General features: G+C 41.4%; 2 protein-coding genes across 4 annotated transcripts in view; both read left to right on the top strand.

The window, feature by feature from the left end:
- On the top strand, window positions 1–25,225 carry LOC124261637. 3 transcript variants are annotated; one of them, XM_046695978.1, is made up of 7 exons: window positions 1–1,058; window positions 1,348–1,406; window positions 2,028–2,132; window positions 3,730–3,790; window positions 4,008–4,085; window positions 6,337–6,994; window positions 24,866–25,225. In XM_046695978.1, the coding sequence occupies exons 1-6, from the start codon at window positions 473–475 to the stop codon at window positions 6,990–6,992; spliced, it is 1,545 nt and encodes a 514-aa protein (XP_046551934.1). In that variant the 5' UTR covers window positions 1–472; the 3' UTR covers window positions 6,993–6,994; window positions 24,866–25,225. The 3 variants fall into 3 exon arrangements, with proteins under 3 accessions (XP_046551934.1, XP_046551933.1, XP_046551935.1); XM_046695977.1 differs by lacking the exon at window positions 24,866–25,225 and having other exon boundaries at window positions 6,337–7,641; XM_046695979.1 differs by lacking the exons at window positions 4,008–4,085; window positions 24,866–25,225 and having other exon boundaries at window positions 6,337–7,641.
- Window positions 17,479–26,265, top strand: part of LOC124261636 (protein PML-like) — a 29,066-nt gene continuing 20,279 nt past the window's right edge. Inside the window, exons 1-3 of the mRNA XM_046695976.1 lie at window positions 17,479–17,486; window positions 18,361–18,391; window positions 19,063–20,117. Coding sequence (XP_046551932.1) covers window positions 19,064–20,117 — 1,054 coding nt within the window. The 5' untranslated portion in view covers window positions 17,479–17,486; window positions 18,361–18,391; window position 19,063. The remainder of the gene's footprint in view (window positions 17,487–18,360; window positions 18,392–19,062; window positions 20,118–26,265) is intronic.

The following is a 26,265-nucleotide window of genomic DNA, read 5'->3' as shown; positions in this document are numbered from 1 at the left end:
ATGGACTCCTTCCCCAAATGTTCTGTCTGTCAACAGCAGTTTACACTTAATGGCCCCGCCCCCTACCTACTGCCCTGTCTACACGCTGTGTGTGAGACATGTGTGACATCTGCAGCTGGTGGTGTGATATCATGCTCTACTTGTCAGAGGGAAGTAAACCTCACAGACACACACTTCCAGAAGGACGCAGTGAGACAGAAAGAAATATTCCACCTGACGATCAAACATCGCCCCTCAGAGCTTCTCTGTACACACGAAGATGATGGCAACCAGGCTGTGTGTTGGTGTCAGGACTGTGAAGATTTACTCTGTGAATACTGCCAGAACATGCACAGCAACTTCAAAGTTACCAGAAGCCATGTAGTCCAAAACTTCGCCGACTTGGAACCGACTTTCTGGACTGTTCAAAATTTTTTGCAGCATTCATAAATACGAGCCCCTCTATCTGTTTGATAAAAGCTGCAAGAAATTAATGTGTGCGAGATGTAGAATTGAAGATCATGCTGACCACGAAGTTGAGAAGGTTGATGTGGCTGCTGAAACTCTAACACAACAACTGGAATATCATAAGAATGAGCTATCAACGTTACAAACTCGCCATCTGACATACATGCAGAGTATCAGGCAAGGAACCGAATCCACTGATGAAACACACAATTCTTTGAAAGAAAATATTCGTCACATTTTCCAATGTTTGAGATCACAACTTGATCAAAGAGAGAAGGACATTCTCATCGATCTGGAAAATCATACGAAGGAGACAAAGGCAGCACAGCATGCTCTTCTCACCGCCTGTGAAGAAGACAAGAAGACCTGCACAAGGGTTTTAGACTACATCAATAATGTCTTCCGCTTTGCCTCAAAGTCAGACATCCTCGGCCTCGAGAGATATGTTGGGGAGATGACTCGGACCTGCCTGGACACTGCCGCGCCTCAAACATATGCAGTACCCACAGCTGTCTTCAACACCAACAGTTTGTCAAAACTGAAAGCGAATGTATCCGGATTTGGTGCCATTTTGACGATGGATATGGACGGAAAATCGGAAATAATTGCTGGTAACTTAATCATTTCATCTCTAACATTGGTTTCAGTGTTTGTGTCTATTAGTGCATATCCTGCCGCCTTTCTTCATGAATCTATATGATAGTCACGATATGGCTGACATACTGCTAGTGTGACTTAAGATCTTAATTTTATCTCACCCACTCATGAATCTATAATTGGAAATCCAGTCGGTTAGATGATTTGTTATGATTTGTTCTTAAACATGTAACGTTTGTACCATGCATAGAAATACAGTTCCATTGTCTAACCATGTAAATATGTTTGTGTGTGTTGTTTCAGACAGGGGTACTCAGACTGATGATGACTTTATGGCAGACGTGGAAATGAAACACAAAATGGTGAGTGAAGGAAGCTGTAGTACACCATACTCAGGCTCACAAAGTGCCCAAGAGGCGACTGATGGGATCGGGTGGACTTGATTGACACATGTCACCAATCCCTGTTTGCATAGATCAATGATCAGACCCATCAAGTTAGGGGTTAGAATTGGTCTTCAGCAATCCATGCTTGTCGTAAGAGCCAGCTAACGGGATCGAGTTGTCACGCTCATTTAATTAGTGGACACATGTCATCGTATCACAGTTGTGTAGATCGATGCTTATGTTGTTGATGACTGGATTATCTGATTATTTACAGACCGTCGCCATACAACTGAAATACTGCTGTGTGTTAAACAACATACCAACGACAAAATCCCCACCAAGATCGAGGATCAGGATGTTGATTACTGTATTGTCAAGAATCCTTATCTACAGAGCGTTGCAATATTGCTGACTTGGGCTTTAGATAACAGGCAAACAAAGTTTATCACAAAGGAGACGTTATGATGCAATGCTTCTCAACGTCATGACTAGTATTATTCATTCCATGAAACGTTTCTAGTAATTTGGCAATATCGTATGCACAAGATCATAAATTACATGACGGAACCATACCATATGTCATATCATATGTTGCAGGACATGGAAGAACTAAAGACGAAAATCGACTCAGACGAAAAGCACATTGAAAGCCTTACAAAGCTGACAGACAAGCTCAATTCAGAAATCGAAAGCTTGAAATCAGTATGTCCATTGATCTAATTATGGAATAGTCTCTTTTATCTGCATGTTTCATACCTTTATATATGTCAGCATCTAAAAGTATTTTAACGCATCGTTATTAACAATATAAACTAAAGGGCAAAAGAAAGCTGTCACTTAAATCAAAACTAGAAACAACGACATATTTGAGATTTATGTTAGTTACTTTACAAGCAGAACTATTTCCCTCACAATTTGACTGAATATTTATTTAATGCAGGTATTGTATTTGCCGCAATACATTTAGAAAAGGACAACAGGAAAATAATGAGTCAGGGTATACACACCTGTCGTCTATCGGTTGATTATGTCAGCAGGAATCCTATTCCATAAGTCCAGGAGTGTCAGCGTAACTTCCTGTGAGTTCACTGGAGGTGGTACACGCAGTCTCAGCTGACGTTCGTGGTTTCAGAGATGTCCATAGGGGTTTCATTTAACGCGTTCTCTTGTCGAATGAAGGGCATCACAAAAGACCAAACACTTCATCCCTGGATCGCTGGACATTCAGATCTTCTCGGGTGAATACCAGTCTTGTTGTTCTCTGGCCACAAATGCCATCCCATATTGTGACGCCCCCTCAATCAAACTTCTTATCCGCTGTTTGGCATATAAAATCTGAGTAAAAACTCTCGAACTCTGCCATCGTTTCTGAACCGACTGAACCGACTTTCATCTGTAAGGAGCGCCCTCTCTTAGTCACATCGCTTCCACTGACATACATTGGTGACGGTGTAGACGGGTCAATGCCATACCACGGAAAGGGCTCGTATACCAGCCATACCAAGTCGTTGAAGGACTGTTCCTCTGTTGATGGTGTGTCCTATTGCTGTTCGTGAAGTTGACGTCGCTGTCACGAATTTGTTCCGAAGGTGGATCTGCCAGATATAGCAGTCTTTGGCCTGTGTAGTGCCTCTTGGTCTACCTGGCGGTATTGGATCTGGCTTGTTTACTAGAAGCAGTCTATGAGTTTGCTGATGGTGGCCTGACTGCATTTGAAGGTTCTTAGCAGTGGCGTTGTGAAGTCCCCATATTGGACATACCGATCGTCCTGTCTCGTTGCGCTTGCGTTAATCTTGGCATATTCATGGCGTTCTTTTGGGGCTACTGCATGCTTGCGCTGTCCAGCATCGGTATTTATGCCACAATCATGCAGGTGCATGTTACACAATTACGTCTTTCACGTTTTGAAAAATGCACGATTCAAACGAAGTTTATGGACAGCTGCATTGTCTTCTACTTCGGTTCAAAACTGTACCAACGTTAATATTTTGTATTTATGTATACAAATACTTTAAAGGCGATAACTCTCTTTTGTCTGGTAGTTTATATACTCATCCCATCACATTTGCTAAATTTGTTAACACAAAGATTTTTCATTTCCCAAATCTGATTCATGACCTGTTGTGTGTATCTGAGTAAATTGTCACCACCTTATTCAAGTCTCCGTTGTGTAATCGTTCATAACTGCATTCTTTAATGCATGGAGACATGCCTTTGATGGAAATAGTACCCATGTGACACAGACAACGGCAAGATATTTCTTGATCTCATGATATGTACATGAATGTTGTACTTTCAGCGCATTGATGAGAAAGAAGCCATTGAGAAGAGGGATGCCAAAACAATAGATTTCTTGCTTGGTAAATTCGTCTTTTCTTTCTGTTAAAGAGAGGACTGAATATCAGACTTGAATACCCATTGTCTAAGCCACTGGTTCCCGAATATGATCTCAGTGCGCTTTATATTGAATGGTTCTTTTGGCTTAAACCTATCAAGTATCATCTCACCAATGATATAACATCAAACATTAATAAGTCTGATCACACGTGTGTGGTGATGTGCCAACTGGTGTTGCAGGTGTTACGGGTGTGGCCGGAGAATGTGATGTTCATCTGCTGAAGCCGGGAGCTGTAGACAGATCTTTCATGCTAAAGTGTGAGTACATTTATCATGTATTCCTATTTACATATTTTGATGTTCAAATTTGTTCTTCCAAGTAATGTTAAAAGAATACTAAATATAAAGGCAGTTTCAAATGTTCATCCATGGGGATGGTGACGGCTCGCTGGTTTGGATGATGCACATCATTCCTTCCCATTTGCATAGACCGACGCTCAAGGTATCAGTCACTGGATTGTCTGGCCCAAACTCTACTATCAACAGAATGCTGCCATTTGTGCTAATACCGATTCGGTGTTTAAAAACAAACTAGGGGTGGAGGTGGGGGATCATAGTCATCTAGCCTGTGGCGTTCAAACGAATGTAGCATCAGCTGTACTCCACAATAAATATCAGTTACTGTATCCTGATTTCGCCTCACTGAGGTAATCGACAGACACAGACCCAATCGTTTTAATGACAGGATGTGAGGGTATTAGAGCAACGTTTCACAATCAATATCATAGTTGAGTTTGCTTATTTTAAGATATTGATTTCATAGAATGGACTTAATATTGACGTAATGGCGTAATATATTCATAGTTTTCGGTTGTGGGAGCCCTGACAATTTTCACTGGTCAGAGGGGTAATGGCGTAATATATTCATAGTTTTCGGTTGTGGGAGCCCTGACAATTTTCACTTGCCAGAGGGGTAATGGCGTAATATATTCATAGTTTTCGGTTGTGGGAGCCCTAACAATTTTCAATGGTCAGAGAAGTACACAATGTAGGTGATTCAGGCAACCAGTTGTCCGGACTTCCATTTGTGTGAAAGTACTAGAATCTGTACTTTACTGATAAAGTGTAGTTCTGGCTACCATGTTGTACTGAAGTCTACCAGGCCAGGTATTTAGCATTTACAGTGACTATGATATCAAACTGCAACGTAACATATACATTTGCTTAAACAAGGGACGGTAGGGTGGCCTAGTGGTTAAAGCGTTCGCTCGCCACGCCGAAGACCCGGGTTCGATTCTCCACATGAGTTCAATGTGTGACGTCCGTTTCTGTTCTCCCCCGAAACGGCTATGTGTATAGCTATGAAACACGACTGTGATGGGGTAACCAGTCTTTGACCACTTGATAACGCTGTCATTTTACTTTCAATCCCTGCTACGCCTTCATTACTGTCCGTCCGCCAGCCCAACCGTGCAAGATATTGCAGATCTTGGAACCTGTACAGTATTTCGTCACCAAACGACGTTTACTTGGCAGATGGATTGACCTAATAAGAAAGTGATGCCTTTTGAAGTTCAGATAGTGTACCATCGTCAGCCAAGTATAAGTAAGGGCAATTTCAGATACGACCTAAGATTGCATAAAAAATGACAACCAGGAGCCTCTTTGTGCGTGCGCGCGCGCACGCGCGTGTGTGTGTGTGCTGTAAAACTGCAATGACACGCCAGTGTGATGAGGTAACAAGCGTTTCGTTCCTGATGCCTTTAAATTTGTAGAACATATAATTATTCACGTCTTCAATGTATTTTCACGAAATATAATTGCTAGTCCGGTGGATATTCATGATGTTGTTCTATTTAACACATGCATGTTCACAAAAATATCAGATAGTCATGTAAAATAATGATTTGGCTTGCATCTTTGACAAAAAATATTTTATCAACAATCAAAATTCCCTCGCGCATATCTTAATGATAAATGGAATGAAATCTATATTCATTTGGATGTTTTATACATGATTGACCCAATAAATGAAAGAATGAAAAATGTTGTCACTCTGACGCTGCTTACCACCCGCAGAGTTTGGGTTCAGTGTGTATGGACAACTTAAATCCACCATGTTGACTCAAATTACAGAGAACTTAACATTGTTTGACATGCAGTCTACACGTTCCTCGTAATACCACGTTAGTCTGCGTTTCTGTTATAAGACACGAATGTACTGAGTCTAGGTATACAGATCCGCTCTCTGGGTGTTTATTGTACGCAGCAATTTAGAATCTGAACTGTAAATATGGCATATATGTTGTATGCATATTTTTGTTGACGTCCTGTGTCCACCATTTGATAGCCATTTTAGCCGGAGTAGTGGCTTATCAGTGACTTCAATGTGACTCTATGCTAAGGTCAAAATGCAACACTCGGTAAGTTTTATTGCTGCAGTCTGACTATATTACACTGTTTGAATATAGGTTCATTTTATTAAGCTGTGAATTCCGAGCATTAAAATATCATTATAGCGAGAAATTATTCGTATTCTTCTCATGCATTTCACATCCATATTTTGTAGGTATACCTCTAAAGTATGACAAAGACAGAGTCAATCTCGACTGCGTCCACATCAACACAGAAGGAGACCTGGTCAACAGTAAGCCGGGCACCAGACCTGCAGGGGAGGGGAGACTGAAGAAGTACGAGGGCACATGCAGCACTGCCCCCCTCCTCATGGATGGGTGTCACCAGTACTGGGAGGTAGAGAACAGGGTCAGTCTGGACAAACCACTCCCAAAGACCTGGCTGATCCTGGAGGTTGGAGTATGCAGGGAGGAGCAGAGGGATGTGACCCATTGGATAGGTAGACGTCCTCACTCCTACAGTATGATCGTCTCCCACTGTACTACACACAGCGGGATATGCAGGAAGATATGGAAGGAGGGGAAGCGTGTGCTTCATCTGCCTGACACTCTCCCCAACACAGCAGGGGCATCACACACACTACATTACGGTGTTGTCTATGATGGTGCCAGGAAGAAGATTGTCTTCATTGATGTAAAGGAGAAGAAAGTCATGTCGACGTTAGACAATGTAGACTGTAGTGAACCACTGTGGCCGATGTTCGGGGTGTATAACGCCCATCTCCTCACTGTCAGCATGAGACTTGTAGTGGGCAGCGACATCAACATGACGGAGGAGAAGAAAGCCATGATTGTCAAGGCACTGTCGTGATGGTGACAGTGATGGTGATTTGAACTCACAGACATTCGAATTGAATTCTACCAAGGAACACTTCAGAACTTGATAATATCTTCTCTATGAAAAAAGACGTTTACAATGATAACGTACATGGCGTCGCCATGTATTTACATACATCTCTGTCAAAGTGTACTATTTACACAACACAAAGCCAATAGTAACAACTACATCCAGTGTGTATAATTATGAAATATGAAATGCATGATTCTAATTGAACTTAATATGTAACACGAGTTCTGATTGGTGAATGCTATAAATTTCCGACCGTATAATCAGCATATAGGTCGCAGTTTGAATTATAATTGAATATAATTGAATATTGGCGTCGCCAATATAACGTTAAATTTGCGGCTATATAACCACCAGTATACGTCCCCAATTCGTCTAACACAGTACAGTTATCCCCTAAATATCTATGTGTGGTGATTATAAATTAACACATTAAACAAAAACAGTAGACAATTTGTTCTTGTTGAAATTCCTTAATTTCCATCAGAGATGTTGCTACAATGGCGTGAGGCAAGCACATATTGCAAGGATAATTGTATTTTCGAGTCTTGCAATTGAACGTATGAGCAAGGACTACACGCCTTATAAAAATAAAGAGTGACGAAGTACAAAAGCTGCAGCGTTGTTTTGCAAATACGAATGAATGCCACATGCACGTGGATATTTTCCCCGCCTCCACTTCTTGCAAGATAATTCGTGGTCTGATAGCCTTTGGGTTAAGAGCATCTCTCGTTACGCTCGGGTTCGACTCTATAAATGCAGTTGCTGGAATATTACAACCATTGACGTAAACCTGTACCAACGATATCAAACGTAAGAATTTTCCGAGCTTTTCTCATATACTGTTCTAAGTTATTCCGAAGTATTGAATAAAATCAAACGGCTGTGTGACTTTTGCATTTTGGGATATTTCTTAATATAAGAATTCATGCCTACAGAGATTGGTTGCTTTGATGGATGTATAACGCCGCACTCAGACATTTTCAAGCTATATGGCGGAGGTATGTAAATAATTGCGTCCCACGCAATTGGGATATACGATGGCATGTGTCAACCAAGTCAGCGAGCCTAACCGTCCGATCTCGTTAGTCGCCTCGTACGACCAGTTATGAAGACCAACTGCAGCGGCAGTATTCGAGCTATATCGTGTCTAACACAACAACATTAATCATAAATTATAAACATTAGAACCTGTCAACAACGGACAGTAAAATAACTAGAGGGTCACAGATATAGGTATAGTATGACCTGAAATGATTGAGAATTTTAGGAATATGTTTAATTGGATTTCTAATATAAACAACCTCGACCAGCTATCAAGTGCTTGGTTTCATTCAAGAGAAACAACTCCGTTAATCCTTTTTCATTAGTTTGTGAAGAGTTATCCCCCTTTGTTTACTTGCTAGCAGACGACATTTTCAGTGATCCTCAGTATGGATGATTAAGAGAAGAGGAATTGATTTTAGAGTATTATAACAAGGACATCAGATCAGCTAAGTGATTTCAAGTAGAACAGGCATCCCTTTGTCCACTGTTTATCGTGTTTTGAAACATATTGCAAATGGATATGGCATTGAGCACCAGGAAGGCGCAGGTAGGCCCAGAAAATTGACTGTCGGTGACAGGAGGCGGCTTGGTATTCTTGTTTCTAAAAACAAACGAAGGAGTTTAGAAAACGTAAGGCTGGATATGACTGATAGAGGAATTGTGGCTGTCTGTAAGGAGACAATTTGAACTGAGCTGCATGCAATGGGTTTGCAGAAAAGTCGAGGAATTCGACCACCGATCATGAAACCTGAACAAAAGGAGCGAAGGTTGAACTGGTGCTTACAGCATAGAAATGTGATTTTCCCAGAGTTGAGTTGAGTTGAGTTGGGCTTTACGTAACATCGGCATTATTCCAGCCATATAGTGACGAGAACAAGTCTGCATTAATATACATTGTAAGTACAAAGTGGTTTCGTTTCAAAGACACACATTCATTACATTGTCATTTTGGAACAGAGAATGTCATAGCACTAAATTGAAAAGCAGGTAAATTCGTTAGTGACATTACACAGTTACAATTTATGATATAGATCAACTTCCCTCAGGTAGTTCAGTATCAGATGAGCGCTCACGCTGGAGAACAGATCTTTCAGATTGGTTGCGTGATAATGCGAGTCCCTTGCAGATGTAAAGTCCACACAGTCAAGCAGAATATGCTTGATGGTGAAAGCCTCATCGCAGGAGAGACATATGGGGGTCCATCCCCATCCGGTTTTAGCAGATAGTCATGTGTAAATCGACTGTGGCCAATACGACATCGTCGTAAAATTACTAAGTAGGTATAACCGATTGTTGGTATAAGTAGGTATAACCGATTGTTGGCTTCAATTCATGGAGTTTGTTTCTTCCTACTTGAGTGTCCCACCTTTTTTGCATCAGGTCCCGAGTATAGCTTCTGATAGTGGGTTTGAAATCACTGTACGGGATTAGCAGTGGAGATAGGGGCTTTTCAAGAGCTGCTTTTGCTGCAGCATCGGCCTTAGTGTTACCTGCTATGCCGACGTGACCCGGCAACCAGCAGAGGACGATGTCATATTGGCCAGTAGAAAGGTCGTTGTACAGTTCTAGTATGTCCAGGATGATTGGGTGACTTGAAGTCACGTTTAGAAGTGCTTGAAGGCAGGATAATGAATCTGTAAACACGATGAAGTTTTTGGAATGATTTTGCTGTTGAATGTAGGTCAAAGCTGAGAAGATAGCTTTTGCTTCAGCGGTGAAAATGGAACTGTTGTCGGGGATCCTAGAGGAGACAGTCTTGGCTCCAATGGCTGTAGCGCTGGCAACTTGCCCACCGTCCTTGGATCCGTCTGTGAAAATGGATCTGTGAGTGTTATACTTCGAACGTAACTGGTTGTATTCCTGTTGGAACACCAAGGGATTTGTTTCAGACTTTTTGAGTTTGGTGAGGGTAAGATCGACCTGTGGTTTCACCATTTGCCATGGTGGTGAGGACAGAAGTCGGTATGGTGCAATGATGTTGAGATCAATTTTAGCTGCAGATATGTGTGGTTTGATCCTGATTCCAAGTGGTGGAACCAGGCTTGGCAGTTTAGGAAATAAGTTTTCATAGAGCGGGTTGAAAACACAATTGTATGCTCGATTGGACTCATTTGAACGTAATTTAGTGATATACTGCAGTGAGAGTTTAATGCGGCGTTGTTCAAGGGAAGGTTCATTGGCCTCCTCATATAGACTGTCTACCGGAGAGGTCCTAAAAGCTCCCAGGCAGAGCCTCAGCCCTTGGTGGTGGATAGAGTCTAATTTTTCTAAATTGCTTTTGCAGGCTCCACCGTGAGACAATGGAGCCATAATCTAGTTTACTGCGAACTAATGATCTGTACAAGTGAAGGAGGGCGGTCTGATCCCTTCCCCACTCTGTATTTGAGACTACTTTTAGCAAGTCTAGAGCCATCAAGCACTTTGTTTTCAAATATGTTATGTGTGGTAAGAATGTCAGGTGGCGGTCGAATATGAGTCCAAGGAATTTGGCCTCTTCTACTACCTTGATGGGAGTACCATCTAAAGTTAGGTCTGGATCCTTGTGTGGTTTGTATTTATGACAAAAGTGAATACAATTTGTTTTGGATTTTGACGACTTAAAACCATTTTCATTGGCCCATTTTTTGATTCTGTTAAAGCAGAGTTGTAGCTGCCTTTCTATTGCGTGCATGCTCTTACCACGACATGAAATATTGAAGTCATCCACGAAAAGGGACCCATCAACGCAACTGTTCAGAACGTTAGTGAGGCTGTTAATTTTGATGCTAAAAAGTGTGACAGACAGGATGCTGCCTTGGGGGACGCCCTGATCTTGGTGGAAATAGTCAGACAGTGTGGAACCCACCCGAACTTGAAATTGTCTGTTATTTAAAAACTGAGATATGAATTGAGGTAGTCTACCCCTCAATCCAAACTCGTGTAAATCTTTTAGGATACCATGTTTCCACGTTGTATCATATGCTTTTTCTAAGTCGAAAAAGATAGATACTGTATGTTGTTTGTTGACAATGGAGTTTTTGATGAATGATTCCAGACGCACCAGATGGTCAATGGTACTTCGTTTTTTTCGGAAACCACATTGGAGGTCACTGAGGAGATTATTGGTCTCCAAGTACCAGATTAATCAATTGTTGACCATGCGCTCCATGGTTTTGCAAACGCAGCTAGTTAGGGATATAGGACGGTAGTTTGAGGGATAAGTATGATAGCGGAAGGGTTTTGGTATAGGGATGATAATGGCATTGTGCCACAAAGGGGGAAAGTGTCCGGATGTCATCAAATATATTTAGTAGTGTTTCCAAGCCTGAGTCAGGGAGGTATTTCAGAAGCTGATAATGGATTTTATCAGCTCCTGTCGCAATGTCGTGAGCCTGTCCTAGGGCAGTACGTAATTCATGGAGGGAAAACGTTTCGTTGTAATCCTCCCCATTATCAGAGTTAAAACTGACTGATTTATTTTCTTGTTGGGTTTGGTATTTCTGGAACTGAGGGTTATAATTTGATGAGGAGGAGTGGTTTGCCAAAGTTTCGCCAAGTTTGTTTGCAATTTAAGATTTATTTGTTAGGAGAGAGTCACCAGCTTTCAGGTGGTGAACTCCTGATTTTGACCCTTTGCCCTTAATCTTTTGGATCATGTTCCACATCTTGGACAGGGGTGTGCGGGAGTTGATTTTTGACACATATTTCCTCCATGACCGGCGTTTAGTTTGTTTGAAGGTACGTTTTGCCCTGGCATTTGTCATTTTAACAGCATTCAGGTTATGCACTGTAGGATGTTGTGGGAAATATTTTTCCGCCTTCTTCCTATTTTTCCTAGCTTGTTTGCAGTTTGTATCAAACCATGGTTTGCGTATGTGCGGGTTTGCAGAGGACTTAGGAATAGTTTTGTTTCCGATGGCATTTAGGACGTCTGAAAATAGTTCCATGGGGTCAGGAACATTCCTGAAGTTGTCTGGCTTAAGTTTTTCTGAACATAGGGTTTGGAATAAGGGCCAGTTGGCCTTAGTAAAATTCCATCTTGTTGATGGTGGTTCATCCGTGGGGTTGATAGGAGTAAGAATTGTTGGGAAGTGGTAGCTTCCACAAAGGTCGTCATGGACCGACCATTCAAACTCATTTAAAAGATTAGAATCTGTAAGTGATAGATCGAGGGAAGAGTATGATCCAGTGGCAGGATGGAGGTAGGTGTTTGATCCATCGTTGAAGGTGCATACATCATTATTGGAGAGAAACTCTTCAAGGACCTTTCCCTTACTATTTGTATCAGTACTCCCCCATAGGGGGTTATGGCCGTTGAGGTCGCCCATGATTATGCAGGGCTTTTGGAGTTGGTCGTATAAGTTCTGAAGATCTGATAGGCGGACAGTTGAGGTGGGAGGTAGATAGAGGGAACATAGTGTAAACCCTATGTTCAGAGTTATGCGGACAGCAACAGTTTGTAGGTTGGTGTTAAGTAGAACAGGGCTATGGAGGATGCCCTGCCTCACCAGGATAGAAGTGCCACCTGTAGCTTTTACACCGGGAGGAGAAAAGGAGTGGTAGGAACTGTACCAACGGATGTCAAATTTATCAGTCCTTTTCAGGTAGGTTTCTTGGAGACAAAACGCGGATGGTTTGAAGTCTTGAATCAATAACTGTAATTCATTATAATTATTCTTAAGTCCTCTGCAATTCCATTGGATCATGTTTTGTGGATTCATGGTGCTTCCACTGGTGACATGTCACGTGAACGTGAGAAAGCGTTTGATGAACTCCTATTGGTGTCTGGTGGAGATGGAGTTTCCTCCATATCCAGAGGGCCAAAGGAGTTATGGACCTCGATGGGGACCTCTGAGGGAGAGGTGGCCTTTGGTTTTGTGTTTGGCGGTTGTTCAAGTTGCTTTAGTCTCTCTGGCCTCTTTTTTTCCCTTTTTCTGCGCGCAGTTTCTGTTTCTGGTTTTGGCATTTGTTCTGGTGTTTGTGATTCAGAGGTTTTGACTTTTGGCGTTGGAGATGGAGTGGCTGAGATGGGCTCAGTTGTGTTTAGTTGAGTTGAGTTGGCTGAGATGACATGATCCATGTCAGGTCGGTCTGACATGAGATGGTTGCAGTAGCGATAGAAGGACGGGAGACAGCAGAAGAGTAGGTGATGGTTGAAGGGGATGTAGTTAAACTTGCAACCCTCTTCTTTGCTTCATGAAAGGAGATATTTTCTTTGTGCTTGATCTTTAGGATCTCGGGTTCGCGTTTCCACACTGGGCAAAACTTGGAAGAGGCCATATGGTTACCACCGCAGTTTGTGCACTTCACTTCCTTAGTACAGTCGTTGCCCTCATGCTTGTCACCACAGCGATAACAAACAGCAGAGGAACGGCAGGACTTGGATCCGTGTCCGAACTTTTGGCAGTTGTAGCACCAGAGTGGATTGGGGACATACACCTCCACACCAATGCTACAATAACCAGCTTTAATCGAGTCAGGAATGTTTGCTCGCGCGAATGTGAAGAGATAGGTGTTCGTTGGTTGAAAAACACCGTCCTTTTTGAAGGTGAATCGTTTTCCGCACCAATGCTACAATAACCAGCTTTAATGGAGTCAGGAATGTTTGCTCGCGCGAATGTGAAGAAATAGGTGTTCGTTGGTAGAAAAACACCGTCCTTTTTGAAGGTGAATCGTTTTACGGCTGTGACGGATTGCTGAGAGAGTTCCTTGACAATTTGTTCTTCAGTCATGTCAGACGGGCATCGAGCTCTGTCCCGTACAATGCCTCTACACGAGTTAAGGGTTTTGTGTGCTGAGACAGCAACCATGACATTGACAAATTCTGGTATTTTGAGGAGGTTCAAGGATTGTTTCCGGGTACATTCTATCAGGAGAGAGCCAGATCGGAGCTTTGTAACATTGGCAACCTCTCCGCAGATACCAGCGATACCTTTGGAGACTGCAAAAGGATTCAATTGCAAAGGTTGCTTGTCACAAGCCTCAATGATCAGGAAGCATGGCCAGTAGTCAGGTCGGGGGGCATACTCTCGTCAGACGAGGAGTTGTCAGTATCCATGTGTCTTCGTTTTGAACCGGGGTATTGGGAAGCCATGTCGTGAGTAATGTGGTTCAGCATCCCCTCTCCCCACCCAGCGTGGAGTGTCAACAAGGACGATCTTATATTGCAGCGGATCTCCAAGCTGCAAAGACCAGGGATAAGGGGATGTTATACTCCAGCGAATTTGACATGAAATGCTGTAGCTGCCTACCAGATTAAAGGTCAGGATGGTTCTGTCCATGACAATCAATTGGAGACGTACAGAAATCGGAGGTCAGCATCACCAGATTGGCCCATGATCCACTGCCTTCTGTGCATTGGTCTGCGAGGCTAATTTGTTTTGATAGGAAATTAGTTAACATTTTGAACACGGCCAAAAGTGTTATGTAATACCAAATTTTGTATAGACATTCCATGCACAGGGCAAGGCGTGACCAGCCGATTGGTAGAATCGGGCCTATTCTACCACCCGTCTAGGCAAAGTTAGGGTCGAAGTGGTGTGTTGGATTATTGAACACTATTGCCGGTTCCGTCATCCTCAACCACCAGACTCCCTTCCTCTGCCGACACAGGGATGCAAACCATGGCAAATGGGTTGCCCAATTTGATCGCCTCTTACGACCAGCAATGGGGTGCTGAAGACCTATTCGACCCCGGGTCCACACGGGGGCGAAGAGTCATTGGCGTTACCCAGCACCCACCACGAGGAGGTTGCTCTTCAAGGGTGCCGATTTTCCCAGATGAAAGTTCTGCGTGGCTGTTTCCTAATACACTGAAATTCTGGACCAAACAAACTGAAAAACCTTTGTATCAGCGCCCAATGTACAGTCTGAAATTTAACGTGTGGGTGGCATATCTGTGTTAGGGGCAACGACCCTCTGTGTAGTTAAAGGGAATATGAACAGTGAGCGATTCGCAGATATTCTCGAGGGACATTTACATCCATCTGCTCACGTGTTCTATGGAAGTTTTTTTTGATTTTCCAGCAGGACAACGACCCAAAACATCGTTCAAAGCATTCACAGGCCTGGTTTCGGACCCAAAATATGACATTATTAGATTGGCCAAGCTATAGCCCTGACCTAAATCCAATGGAAAATGTTTTGGGACTTATGAAGGAAAGTGTCAATAAGAAAAAGCTGACAAATATTGCTGAAATGAAAGAAGAGGTGGTCTGATATTGGGACAGCATGGACCACGACTTTTTAATTTTTTTTATCAGTAGTATGCCCCGCCGCATTGAAGCCTGCATTGCTGTCAATGGTGACTTGACAACATACTAAATATTCACCTGTCTTTGAATCTGGAGTTATGTTCTGCCAATATTCACACTAAAAACGGGAGTAATGAGTGAACATTTTCAAAAAAAATTACGATCTTAAATTCTCAATAATTTCTGGTGGTACTGTATAAAACTGAGTATGTACGCAGTAAGCAGTAAGTGTTATGTTAAATATAGCTTTTCACAACGATGCATTACTTACTGTACTATCGATCAACAGCAGCCAGAGTTAATTTCAGCATAGCTGTGATATGATACTAGCATATTTCTGTTGTGACGTTGTGTCTGAGCTGGTCTTCTATTTAAAGTGTTATAGTATCAGTATTGTAACTGACGTTCACGTCTGGTTAGAATTGCAACTTTTGAAAGCGAAACTGTTGACTACGAATAACACAGTGTCACCTTGGCCACGTTGACGCTTCAGGCTCAACTGGTTATGAGTTCGAATCTAAACCCGATCATTGGATGGTTAGGATGAATCCCACACCGTGGGTTTCATCGCAAGTGAAAATATTTAGCAAGAACACAGCTGCTGTCACCGATGAGCTTTAATGACCCATTTATATAAATTCCAACACTAAAGCACCGTGGGTGTCCTGTGTAAATGTTTATAATCCGAGTCGGCGTGGACCGCAGTCCCGACTATGGGAGGGAACATGAGCTACCCCTAAAGTGAACACCAAATCCATGCTGAATGTATATGACGAATGTTGGACATCGAAAATATAGCCAGCTAGTACATTTAATGTTATAATTATTTGCAGTTTTAATATCCGAAATATGCGCTTGAGGAAGCAAATTACTTAGGTTACATTACATTTGCTATAAAGTTCATTGAACAGCACTTGATGATAGACATCACTGACATCACAGTTCAAGGTGGGGAATCGAACTACGTTATGATGAACATGCCTTAACCACTTGAAATTCCACGGCACCAACATTTATTGAGCAGAGTGTCATAGTTTATGCATTATCAAAGACATAACGTCCTCGTGTGAAAGTTAGTGGGCGAGTTTATTTTTATGCCGCAATCAGCGGTATTCCAGCTATATGGAAGTGGTCTGTGAATAATCGAGTCTGGATCAGGCAGTCCACTGATCTAGAGCATGAGCATCGTTTTACGCAGCGAGCCTGACCACCCGATCCCCTTAGTCGCCTCTTCCGACAAGAATGGGTTGCTGAAGTTCAATTCTAACATGGATCTTCACAAGTACAAGTGATAGTTAAAGATATGAATAGAATATCCTCGTATAAAATTCACCAAATCTGTAACGCACTAGAAATACTTGTCTAGATATACTAGATAATATATGCTAGGAGGGTTTGGGCCACGCTGAAACACCTTAGATTTTACACAAACATTATTTATGCTATCTATTTCATACACTGCATTTCTGAAACAAATCATAGAGTCAAGATGAAACGATTGTTGAATGGAGAAGGTCTGGAGAACGATAATACAGCTTGATAAGAACGATAACAAGGGACTAGAGAGTGTCGGACTACAAACTAGTGTGCGTGTGTGGTAGAGATTCTGAGTCAGTGTCTATTGACAATATAATAAAGAATTGTTAGCGAGAATGAGGAACATAATGTTTGCCAAGATATTGGCTAGAACAGAGTTTTCAAACTCGCTTTGGACGTGTGAGTGGTCAGACATGTGCAGCTATGCTCCAAATCTTCCATTGCGTTCCATTTCTGAGAGAACAGGTACAACTTTACTGCTTAAAAGTTAAAGCATACCCTACAAAGTGAGAGTTCACAAAATTAAACGACTCTACTAATAACCGCGAGCGACGGCTGAGTGGGTTAGATGGCTCAAATGTAGTCCCAAATATAACGTGTGTTACATTTGACCATTTTCTAAATGGCATTGCGTATTCATATCTATTGCACACTTGCACAATTAAACAGAAGATAATTTGTATGATGACATATAAACTTATACGTTTGAGGCAACCTTCGCTTGCAAAAGAAATATATGTTTCCTTTTAAATCAACATAAAAATAGCTTTCAACTATGCATCAGATCAAACAACTGTAATGAGATAAGGTTCGCTCGTAATCATCCGGAATTGACGTACATTAGAGGGAGTTACCAGTCCAGGTAGGTGTGTTGTGTTTCGTCTCTCACTTTGTCTTCCTGTACACTTTTAACGTTCGATATTAAGGGTAAAATATTGTATCTATATGTCACTCTACTGCCAGGATGCTGAAATTGGCAGCTATACTTTCATTTATGCAGCAAATAGCCTGGAAAAAAGAAAATTGCCACACAAATTCCTACTTTCGCTTTAGAACTAGGCCAGGCTTCATTCACGATAACCATGACTCGCTATTATTATCTTGTGGGTATGTGACACTCGACCGTTTGAGATACTGTCAAATTGTTTCTATTGTGTATCAGAGTACAGGTATTACGTTATTCATGCAGACCACAACCCAAGTTGACTGCTGATACTATGTGCAAAGATTAAACTCGTTGGTGAAGGATAACCTTAGATGCTCTGTGGAAAGACATATATACCAATATTGATTGCGTTAGGATGACACACACTAATGAAAAGGCGACTTTTGTTTAGGTGATATGTTTGCTTGTTGGGTTGTTATGGGCAGTATTTGAGTACCCAGGGGCGATAACTCCCGTTTAGAAATTATGTAAGCGTAGGCCCAACGTCCCCCTACCGGTCTTATTAGCAACTTGCGACAAGTAAAGAGCCCAGTTTCTAACGAATTTATTACAGCGAAATAAGTGTAACATGTTTTGCAGTGAGTGAGAGTTTAGTGAGTGAGTGAGTGATTGGGTAGTTTTGCAACTATTCGCGATAAGAGGTGTATTTTGTTTTAAAATATGTTACACTATAAAAGTCACGTTTTAAATCATGAATATATCAGTCGTTAATTGAAGGCTATGCTGGTTAAATGTCTCTAAGTGTAATAGTAACACGTACCATGCATACGTTATGTGTTATCATTTTAAGGTTGGACAGCCCGGGACAGCACTACTAACGGGTTAGTGGAGATAACATACATTGATAAAAGATCGCCCATTTTCCTTGTGCAGACTGAAGGTATTTTGAGGTGCTTTACTTGAGTTCAGTGCATGGTGTCTCAAGACCTACACATGGATATGGAAATGGTTGTGTTGTGGTAACTGGTTACGTGCAATGGACATTGGGTGTTATAACTTAATAGTTGTCTCTTCTGTGATTTCTGAATTTAAAATACATTATTTCGTTTGGAAATTTCAAAATCGTTAGTATTTGTTTAGGAACATTATCATCACCGTATCAGACGCCGCTAACTGCATCATTTTGAAGTGATTAATCAGATCTTCGACCTACTATCGCTACATTCACCATACCGTCACCTTGCAATATATGTGTTTGATAAAATGATTAAATGATATCTATCGAAGGAGGGTTTTTATGGTGTATTACAGTATACTTATGCTGTTAGATGGAAGTCATTGTTGTAGTGCAGACTGAAGACTGAATGTATGTTAAGATGCTTTTTGGCTCAGTAGGACATAAACTAATGTAAATAATTTGGTGCACTGGATAGACGTATGTGGAATCGTACAGTTATGTGCAGCAAATGCTTAGCTGACAATCATACATACTGATCACAACGTTAATCAAAAATATTTCTTTGAATGCTAATATGTGGTTTCTGTCTTCCAGAATGGACGACCTCCCCAAATGTTCTGTTTGTCAGCAGCAGTTTAGCCTGAAGGGCCCCGCCCCCTACCTACTGCCCTGTCTACACCCTGTGTGTGAGACGTGTGTGACATCTGCAGCTGGTGGTGTGATATCATGCTCCACATGTTGGAGTGAAGTAAACCTGACAGACACAAGTCTCCAGAAGGATGTAGTGAGACTGAAGGAAATTTTCCACCTGACAGTCAAACATTGTCCCACAGAGCTCCTCTGTACACATGAAGATGACGGCAACCAGTCTGTGTGTTGGTGTCAAGACTGTGAAGAGTTACTCTGTGAATACTGCCAGAACATGCACAGCAACTTCAAAGTTACCAGAAACCATGTAGTTCAAATTTTCACCGACTTGGAACCGACTATCTCGACCGTTCCAAAATTTTGCAGCATCCATAAATACGACCCCCTTTATCTGTTTGATAAGAGTTGCAGGAAATTAATATGTGCGAGATGCAGATTTGAAGACCATGCTGACCACGAAGTTGAGAAGGTTGATGTGGCTGCTGTTACTGTAACAAAACAAATGGAATATCATAAGAATGAACTATCAACGTTACAGACTCGCCATCAGGCATACATGCAGAGCATCAGGCAAGGAACCGAAGCCACTGACAAAACACACCATTCTTTGAATGAAAATATTCGTCACATTTTCCAATCTTTGAGATCACAACTCAATCAAAGAGAGAATGAACTTCTCGTCGATCTGGAAAATCATACGAAGGAGACAAAGGCAACACAGCATGCTCTTGTCACCGCCTGTGAAGAAGACAAGAAGACGTGCACACGGGTTTTAGACTACATCAATAATGTCTTCCTCTTTGCCTCAAAGTCAGACATCCTGGGCCTGGAGAGATATGTTGGGGAGATGACTCGGTCCTGCCTAGACAATGCCGCGCCTCAAACAGATTATGCAGTACCCACAGCTGACTTCAACACCAACAGCTTGTCAAAGCTGAAAGCGAATGTATCCGGATTTGGTGCCATTTTGACGATGGATATGGACGGAGAATCGGTGAAAGGTAATCTTTTGAGAGTCATTGCTGGTCAGTTAATTATGTTCTGTCTAACATTTGTGTATGTTTTTGGGTCTACTATTACTGTGCATGCTACAGCCTTTCTTTACATGAATTTGTAATTGGAAGTTCAGTTGGTTTGGTGAAGATTTATGATTTGTTATCAAACCTGTGGCGTTGGTAACATGCACAAAATTTTGTTCCACTGTCTATCCATGTAAATCTTCCGGACCATGCCAAATTTTTGTGTTGTTTCAGACAGGGGTACTCAGACTGATGATGGCTTTATAGCAGACGTGGAACTGAAACACAAAATGGTGAGAGTACATCATACCCATACTCACATCTTGCCTAAGAGGCGACTGATGGGATTGAGCAGTCAGGGTTAGAGCACTTCGAGCAGCGAAGACCAGGGTAAAAATTGGTCTTCAGCAATCCATGCTTGTTGTAAGTGGCAACTAACGGAATCGAGTGGTCATCCTGACTGAATTAGTGGACATACCAACAAAAAGTCCCCACCAAGATTGATGATCATGATGTTGAATCATTATTCACAGACTGCTGTAATATTGCTGTGTGCGGCTTTAGATAACCAACGAACACAGTTTAACGCAATGGAGACGTTACGTTCTTTTCGGGATCATGTTTTGTTTTGGCGTATGTTTTCAGCTTGGGTTCAAGCCTATACCATCGGGTTTGTTTATGCAATTACATTAAAGGTACGTTATTTTGCCTGGTAGTTTTTGTACTCATCCCATTGCAGTTGCTAAATTGTAAACAGAAGGTTTAACTTTCATTCATTTCACAAGTCTGATTCGTGACCTGTTGTGTGCCACCAATATTCTTGTCGCAGTTGTGTAATCGTTCATAACTGCATTATTTAATGCATACAGATATGCCTTTGTTGTAAATAATACCCCCTGTGGCACAGACACAGACAATATATTTTTCATCTCATGATATATACATGTATGTTGTTCTTTCAGAGCATTGATGAGAAAGAAACCACCGAGAAGAGGGATGCCAAAACAATAGATTTCTTGCTTGGTAAATCCATGTTTTCCTTCTTTTAATGAGAAGATTGAATATCAGACTCGAAAACCCCTTTTTCTAATCCACTGGTTCCCGAATATGATCTCAGTGCATCTTTATATCGAATTATTGTTTTGGCTTAGACTTATCAAGTATCAACATAAAAGTCCCTATGTCCCATCACACATGTGTGGTGATGTACGGCTGATGTTTCAGGTATAGCCAGAGAATGTGGTGTTCATCTGCTGAAGCCAGGGGCTGTAGATAGATCTTTCATGCTAAAGTGTGAGTATATTTACCATGTATTCCTATTTACTTATTTTGATGTTCAAAGTAATGTTAACAGAATACTAAAACATAAGGGCAGTTCATGTCATTCCCTCCCATTTGCATCGCTCGATGCTCAAGGTATCAGTCACTAGATTGTGTGGCCCAAAACTCGGCTATTAACAGACTGCTGTCATTTAGTGGGAATAGTGCCGAGTGCGGCGTTTGACAAAACAAACTAGAAAGGGAGGCATATTGTAATATTCATTGTACTATACAATAAATCTCTGAAATTTTGATTTCGTGTCCCTGAGGTAGTCGATAGACACAGACCCAATTGTTTTCAATGAAATAATATGAGCGTATTATACGGAGTCGAACTAGAAACTTCACAATAATATATTTAATAATATATAAAAGAAAGGTCGCAAGAATGTGGTATACCAAGTGGTGCCCATACCAACCCCTATTAAAACGCGAGTTTTGGGGAATCAGCTCGCTTTGCAAGAGGTCTGCCCATACCAACCCACACACAACACAACACCTGAATAAATAAACAAGGAGTTTATTACACAGCAGTCACTGAACGATTTTGGCATAATCAGGTTATTACAGTATGGTTTACAATTAGTTATTAGAACATGTTCACAATGCAATCAGATATCAAAATACATGTAGATGCGTTACACACGACACATACTACATTCATCACGATACATATTCCAATGTCCACAACAATAGTTCAATACTCTACACATCACCCCATTGAGCGTTCATACAATCTACATTCTGTAGCAGTCACAAGACAGCATAGTGTTCACAACGTAATACAATAATTAAAATATCCGACACACTCTTTACATTCTAGTAATATTATTTACTAGTCACGAAACAGTGTAGTCATGTGTCAATCAGTATTAAATAAACAATCCTCAGGTGCAATACAGAAGATATGAGACACATATTAAGGGATGCCTCGTTCCACATAAACCTGAAGGTACTGCAATGGGTGGTAACTTATAGTTAAGGTATTTACAAGATATTAAAGTTAACATAGAATAGCAATGGTATGTCAAAGTAGAAGAAAGTAACGTTTCGTACCTGCGTAAATTTACTAGACAGCCACCCCCTGATTCTGTACTGTCATCCGTAATATATATCTATTTTAGCTATCGCAAATAATCGGGTTTACAGATAAAACGTACGATAACGTTGTTATTGTGAACGTGAAATTATGTCATTTAGTTGGACCGAAGCATCGAGTAGTCGCGAGTATGCCAAGAAGGTATATGTGACACGCACGTGATTTGACCAACGTGGAATACAAACAGCCGTAAAGACAGATAAACGTAATGCACCTTGGTTCTGTTAGCTTTAAAGATACTGGTCCCGGATTAAGTCCGATGCTTGTTATCAATGTGACCCTTGGCAGGTTTAAGATGGAGGAATGTGTCAGTTCGTCTGGAATATTTCCAGTTTTCAATAACACTTAGCGGTATAAAATATTGGTAAATGTTTGTCTAATGTTTCCGTGTTAATACATGTGTAGGTTTATACCACCTCCTAACACGGGTTACAACAAGGGAGTATTAATTGCTGTATTGCATGTGAAAACTTATGGGCCGACACTGTTTTGAGAATACGAACAGAACTTCATTGTTGCATAAGAAATATATATAAGCAATCGCCGTGTGCTAAAACTGTATATACCTATTTACCTAACATTTCAGATTCTTCTAGCAATGGTAAAGTGGGGTTGTTTAGTTTACGGATTCAAATAAATCAAATGTCAATTTTTAATATCATACCTAATAGACGTCCTATTTTTACGTGACATGATTAAATATCGAGCTTAAAAAAACAGCAATTGGATCAATTAATGACTGTCATTTTACCATTCAGGCATAAGAAAACCTGAAAAGGCCCACACTGCTTTGATACATTATTACAACCAGACAAGGCCCACACTGCTTTGATATATTATTACAATCAGACAAGAACTACCGGGGATATTTTCAAATAAAGGCATCAGATGGGCTTCCACCCTTCCCAATGTCGCACTGTTAAGGGTGAAGAAATCAACCGTAACCGTGATGAGCGAGGTTGATCATCGTTTTCGCTATCACTAGCGTCTGGCTCGAACAAATAAGGCCTAGCGACACCAAGCGATTTTGACAGAATCGTCTATGAAAACAAGTTGTAACTCGCGACCTAGGCAAAGCAGGTGACATAATTAAATGACAGTAAATTATGAGAACATATAGCTTTCAGTTTTCACAACAATTGTCACGATTTCAGGTTTATACAAACCAGGAAACAAGATAAATTACCCCCTGAAATGTACATGAATTCTACATCGGCACTCATATGATTCCTAACATGACGTCACGGAGACGCGCCCCTCTGATTGGTTGAAATTTCGTTAGTGGGTGAGAATTGTGCACTGTTGTTAAAAAGGTCGATTTAAGTGAATTAAAGATCGAAATGAGTAGTTTTAATGACGGGGTTTCATTTATAACGATGTCAATTAGTGATTTATGTATTTGTATTGTGTATGGTTAATTGGTTTTGACGTCGTATGTTTTGACGTCGTTCTCGTTTATTTGAAAACTCACGAAACACACGTTATATTCGGGGTAATGTATTATCAACATCCATTAGGTTTTATTGCTGCATTGTGATTATATTCGTCTGTTTGAATATAGGTAGATTTACTTACCTGTGATTCCGAGCATTGAAATATCATTATAGCGAGAAACTACTCGTATTCTTCTCATGTATTTCACATCCATATTTTGTAGGTATAGCTCTAAAGTATGACGAAGACAGAGTCAATCTCGACTACGTCCACATCAACACAGAAGGAGACCTGGTCAACAGGAAGTCGGACACCAGACCTGCAGGGGAGGGGAGTCAAGGAGTACAAGGGCACTTGCAGCACTGCCCCCTCCTCATGGATGGGTGTCCTCGGTACTGGGAGGTAGAGAACAGGGTCAATCTGGACGAACTACTCTCAGAGAACGATCTCATCCTGTAGGTTGCAGTATGTAGGGAGGAGCAGAGGGACGTGCATTATTGGATAGGTGGCCGTCCTCACTCCTACAGTATGAACGTCGCCGAGTGTCCTACACACGACGGGATATGCAGGGAGTTTAGGAAGGAGGGGAGCATGTATTGTGTCTGCCTGACACTCTTCCCAGCACAGCAGGGGCATCACACACACTACATTACGGTGTTGTCTATGATGACGCCAGGAAGAAGGTTGTCTTCATTGATGTGAAGGAGAAGAAAGTCATGTCGACGTTAGACAATGTAGACTGTAGTGAACTACTGTGGCCGATGTTCGGGGTGTATAACCCATATGACCTCACTGTCAGCATGAGACTTGTAGTGGGCAGCGACATCAACATGACGGAGGAGAAGAAAACAATGATTGTCAAGGCACTGTCGTGATGCTGACAGTCATGTTGATTTGAACCCACAAACATTCGAATTAAGGAACACTTCATAACTTGATATCTTCTCTATGAAAAAGGAAGTATACAATGATCACGTACCTGGCATTGCCTTATGTTCACATACAACTCTGTCAAAGTGTACTATTTACACAACATAGAGCCAGTAGTAGCTTACGATCTACTGCACTAATTAGGAATATCGTCCAGCACCTACACTTATGAAATGATACATGCAAGAATATTTGTGCGTGGAGAGCACAAGTTAATTTTTTTTTTAAAAAGCACCAGAAATTTTGTTGTTGTTACAATTCCGTATTTCAATCATAATTTTCGCTACAATAAAGTGAGGCAAGCACATATTCAGGGGGTAATTATATTTTCGAGTTTTGCAGTTGAAAGTGTGAGAAAGTACAACACACCTGTTCTAAACATACGGAGTGACGAAGTGCGAAAACTGCAGCATTGCTTTGGAAGTACGAGTGAACCCACATGCACATGGATGTTTTCCCCGTCAGCCAGTACTTGCTAGAAAATTCGTGAACATATTTTACGTATACTTCAGTGACTTAAGTTTCGAATTGCTGGTACAGGTTTTCGATGACTTCTCTATAGAAGTTGCGCGTTAAAGCCACCTCATGGTGTACCTGCTGCATTTACAGAGTCAAACCCAAACGGGACGAGAGATGCGCTTAACCACTGGGCTACCCAACCGCCCGTTTGCAGTCAAAAAGTAACGGACAGCTTCCTTGAAATGTTGTACAACCGTTTGTCTTATGAAACATATAGGAAGCCGCTGTACAAGATCTATTTGTTTATGTCTCAAGAGTATTGTGATGTGGGATGATAACCTGTTAATTATACAGTGGAAGCCCTCTTAAACTGAGGGCATGCCGGTCTAGAGAACGTTTCCCTTCCATCCGCTAAACTGCTCAAGCCATCTTGACACGGTCAGCGAATGACAAATTGTGACACAATTAATTTATAATACAAGTGACACGTGTCACTCACCAATTTACCTCATCTACTTAGGCCTAATCCTTATACATACTCCTTTTATCAGGCAACATCAATAAGCTTAATGTCCATGATAATCCAATGTGTTGTTAATACACGTTCAGCCAATCAACAGGAGAGCCGAGATACCGGATGTCGGTTTAGAGAGCATTAAATGCTGTACAATTTGGCGGTCTTTGTTGTGCTGCTTTGTTGAGATACGGAATAGACTGACGCCGGATTAGAGGGCGTGTAAATAATCATAAATTAACTAGCTTCTGCCAGGACGAAATTCTAGTGCCCATATTGAGAACATGCCGGATTGGAGGGTTGCCGGTTTTGAGGGCTTACACTGAATTATATTTGTAATTTTGACAGTTTTTTTATAGTCCTCAAAGCAATAG

This window comes from Haliotis rubra, unplaced genomic scaffold (genome assembly GCF_003918875.1).
Source record: "Haliotis rubra isolate DU_JTF1 unplaced genomic scaffold, ASM391887v1 Scf801, whole genome shotgun sequence".
NCBI classification, from domain to species: domain Eukaryota; kingdom Metazoa; phylum Mollusca; class Gastropoda; order Lepetellida; family Haliotidae; genus Haliotis; species Haliotis rubra.
Note: the sequence above shows the minus strand (reverse complement) of the source record. Positions and strands in the feature narration are given on the sequence as shown.

What these genes read in the sequence shown, in the direction of transcription:
- LOC124261637 (XM_046695978.1), top strand. Translation starts at nt 473, where the DNA reads ATGTGTGCGAGATGTAGAATTGAAGATCATGCTGACCACGAAGTTGAG. An exon ending in AAAATCGGAAATAATTGCTG is followed by an intron (nt 1,059 to 1,347) that starts GTAACTTAATCA and finishes GTGTTGTTTCAG; the next exon opens with ACAGGGGTACTCAGACTGAT. An exon ending in AACAATAGATTTCTTGCTTG is followed by an intron (nt 3,791 to 4,007) that starts GTAAATTCGTCT and finishes CTGGTGTTGCAG; the next exon opens with GTGTTACGGGTGTGGCCGGA.